Source organism: Sesamum indicum, unplaced genomic scaffold (genome assembly GCF_000512975.1).
Source record: "Sesamum indicum cultivar Zhongzhi No. 13 unplaced genomic scaffold, S_indicum_v1.0 scaffold00139, whole genome shotgun sequence".
In the NCBI taxonomy this organism is placed as follows: Eukaryota; Viridiplantae; Streptophyta; class Magnoliopsida; order Lamiales; family Pedaliaceae; genus Sesamum; species Sesamum indicum.
The window spans coordinates 346,768-350,715 of record NW_011628057.1 but is presented as its reverse complement, the minus strand read 5'-3'; the positions used below and the strand labels follow the sequence as shown (position 1 = coordinate 350,715).

The following is a 3,948-nucleotide window of genomic DNA, read 5'->3' as shown; positions in this document are numbered from 1 at the left end:
TTTTTGTACAATTTCTTAGGGGCGTTGGCGTTTTCAGTCCAGATCTTTTTCAAAATATAATAGTAGAACAATAATTAAAATTTTTTGGCAATTTCAGGACAAATAACCCTAAATCGGCCGGAATTGTGCACGAGGGAGGCACTTGAGCATCTGAAAGTTGGGGGAAGCTGACATGTCTGGTTAAATGGATTAGGTGTAAAAAAAGGGGGGGGGGCAACATGACGTGGAAAAAAAGGCCACGTCAGCTTGCCAACGTGGATTGCAATTTGGTGCTTTGGGGACAGTTGTTCGTATGAGAAGGGCGAGAAATTGTATAATGTGTTGTTGGAGTATGCTCCAGGCGGCGCTTTGGCTGATAAGCTTAGGAATTCCGATGGTGGGGGGATGCCGGAATCTGAAGTCCGAGTATACACAAAGGCTTTGCTCAAAGGGAATATCTATATTCACAAGTTCGGGTACGTTCACTGTGATATCAAGCTTCAAAATATTTTTTTAGGCGCGAATGGCCGCGTGAAGATCGGTGATTTTGGGCTTGCGAAGCGGGATGGAGGGAGAAAAGGAGCCGCGACGGGGTGCGAATTGAGGGGCACCCCTTTGTACATATCGCCGGAGATGGTTGTCGGGGGCAAGCAGGGGCCTCCGGCGGATATTTGGGCACTTGGGTGCGTCGTGGCGGAGATGTTGTTTGGAAATCCGGCGTGGCGGTGCTCAGATATCGCCGGATGGATGATGAGAATCGAAGTAGGTGAAGAAGTGCCAGAGATCCCCAGAAGTTTATCGAAGGAAGGCAGAGATTTTCTTTGTAAATATTTCGTGAAGGATCCAAGCAAGAGATGGACGGTGGAGATGCTCTGACGTGGCCTTTTTTTCCATGTCGGCTTTGCCACGTCATGTTGCCCCCCTTTTTTTTACACCCAATCCATTTAACCGGACACATCAGCTTCCCCCAACTTTCAAATGCTCACGTGCCTCCCTCGTGCACAATTCCGGCCGATTTAGGGTAATTTGTCCTAAAATTGCCAAATTGTTTTAATTAACTGTTCTACTATTCTATTTTGGAAAAGATCTGGACTGAAAATGCCACCGCCCCTAAAAAACTGGACCAAAATTGCAGTTTGCCCTATAATATATATAGGATTTGCATTATGTAACATCATTACATCTTTAGGGAAATTTGCAATCTTTCACTGCGGCGGCGAAGAAACAGAGAGGTCAGAATTTATATTTTAATTTTTATTAATTTGTATAATTATATTATTCAATTAGTTTGTTTATTCAATATTGATTATATTGAGCGATGTACTGTTTAATCGGAGTATTTTATACTTTTGGCTATTTAAATTGACGTTGAATTAAATATCACATTTGCTATAAAAATACTATAGTTGGGCAATTAAATTATTTGATTTGTTAGATTTAATTATTATTATAGTTAATTTACACAATTCCATCGGAATGATTAACCAAATATGTAATTCTATGTATTATTGCTTAATTAAATTGTATAGCAACAATAAATTGACAGAAAATTCATAGAAATGTTTCGCAAAATTATATTTAAAGAATATTATGTTATGAAAGAGAGAAAATGAGGTTTCAGTAGTAATATGATTTACGAATGTTATTAAAAATGATAGTTATAAATATATAAGTGGTTTGATAAGTGAATTCTTATGAATTATTTGGTAAATTAAATATATTGATTATACGTATAACATTCTATTATAGGACGTGACGATAAAGTAGAGGGTTGAGCAGTCCCTCGTGAATTGAAGTATTTTGGGATTTACGGTAAGTATAGCTAATTGGACTTATACATATATATATATGTGTAGTGTTGTATATATTATATATGTTGGTTTCTTGGATGTGGTCGTGAACCTGGCTTTATACTTATGTGGATTTCGTATATTGATTGTTTATATAATTAGTTGTGTATTATTTGTTAGATTTTCTTAATATCGGTGGAATTGCTACTATCTGTCATGTGTGTTTGTAATGGATGGACGTGAGAGTGGTTGGATTACGTAATCGTATAATTGATTGTTGTATGAAATCAAATTGGAAGTTATTATCTAGGAATTAATTATTATAAAGAACAGAATGATGATTGTGAATTGAAATAAAAGATACTGCTTACCTAGTTGGGAACACAGACAATGGTTTATGAAAATGTGATTGATGATAATGTGATTGATAATGAGATATGAAAAATATATGATTTAAGCTAGGTACCATAGCGCGTAGGGTACCGGGGTATTCCGGGGCAGCGGGGAATATCCTGTGCTGTTAGCTACACACTGGGGTGGTGTGGGGGTACCATGTTTGTTGTGAGTTAGCTACACACTGGGGTGGTGTGGGGGTACCATGTTTGTTGTGATGTCCTGTGCTATATTGCTACACAATTGGAGTAAAAGAGTGTGGGGATATCACACAACGGGTATCCTGTGTTATATATAATATGATGATGGCCGGCGAAACCATTGACTGATGTATACCAATTAGAGTAAGTGGGGCCCTTAACTAATAAATGATAACAAATGAATATTATGTCGTGGATTGATTTACAGCTGTGAGTATGTATTGTTGCTTATATCTGATGTTGCTGTATGACGAATGACTGTTGTTGGTGTGACTGCATGTACGTGAATCTTTGTTTGTGTTATATATATAGACTGATCAGCTATACTTATTGAGTAGACAACTCATTTCTTGCCACGTACTTTTCAAGAAATAGGTCACACTGATTAGCCACATTGGACTTTGAGCGGTGCCATCGTCTTTATTAGGTGGGTCAGCCATGACTTCTGAAACTAGAGTTTTTGATTGTTGGGTTGTTAAATATTTTGGCCTTTTATCGGGATTTGTATTTTAAGTTGTGGTATGATTTTCCTTGAGGTTATGTACATGAGAACATCTAGTGAAGGTGAATATAAACTTTCGGAGGTATCTATTATCTTTTGTGGTATATATATATTATTAACAAAGTAGAATTTATTTTACAAGTTGAAAGAGAATTACTTATAGAATGAGTTCTGATTAAAGAAAGGATGAAATAATAATAATTAGAAGTAGCGAGTAGGGGGTGCTACATTGGGTGGTATCAGAGCAGGTCTACGTTTCTAGGGTAATGATTGTGAGATGTCCCTAATGATTGAATTGTTTAATGTAGGATGGCTTCTCATGGTACACGTGCTAACCCAGTAGCTAGTAAGGAAGAGTTAGCGGAGTCCGGAGAGGGCTTAGTGGCACCTGCAGGTAGGTCGAGAGGATATTGGTGCTGAGGCTCCTATTCCTCCCGGTGGTGCTCTAGTGGTAGGATTACCACCAGAGTTTGCACAGATATTTCAAATGGCTTTTCAAGCCCAAGTGCAGTTACTTGCACAGGCACACGCATCCACTCCAGTGCCAGCACCAGTAGTCCCTACAATTGATCGTAATTATGAAAGAATCAGGAAGATGGGGGCTGCAGAATTTGAAGGTACCTTAGACCCAGAGATTGCTGAGAGATGGTGGGAAAAAGTTGAAGATGTGATGAACTTGGTAAATTGCACTCCAAAGAACCGACTTAAGTATGTTGTTTCTTTGTTCGTGGGTAATGCCTTGATTTGATGGAGGTCTGTAAAGAAGGGATATGAGCCAAGAGAAATAACTTGGGCTGAGTTTCAGAAAGAGTTTGATGATAAATACAGACCCAAGATGTACCGAGACAAGAAGAGAATGGAGTTCCGAAATTTAGTGCAAGGGGATAATCAGACGGTGGCAGAATATGAACTCCGTTTTGCGGCACTAGCCAAGTATGCACCAGAAGCAATAGCGACATAGGAGGATCATTGTTACCATTTTGAACAGGGGCTTCGACCGGAGATCAGAAGAGGCCACACAGTTCGAATTACAAATTTCAAAACTCGTGTTGAATCAGCAGACCGGATAGAAGAAGCAGTAACT

At 38.8% G+C, this 3,948-nt stretch overlaps 1 protein-coding gene across 1 annotated transcript; it reads left to right on the top strand.

Moving 5' to 3' along the window:
- Positions 1–231: 231 nt before the first annotated feature.
- Positions 232–892, top strand: LOC105179301 (mitogen-activated protein kinase kinase kinase 3-like; the record flags this gene model as incomplete). The annotated part of the gene is made up of 1 exon (XM_020691278.1): positions 232–892. A coding segment is annotated over one exon (624 nt), but the record flags the coding sequence as incomplete, so codon positions are not given.
- Between the last annotated feature and the right edge of the window lie 3,056 nt (positions 893–3,948).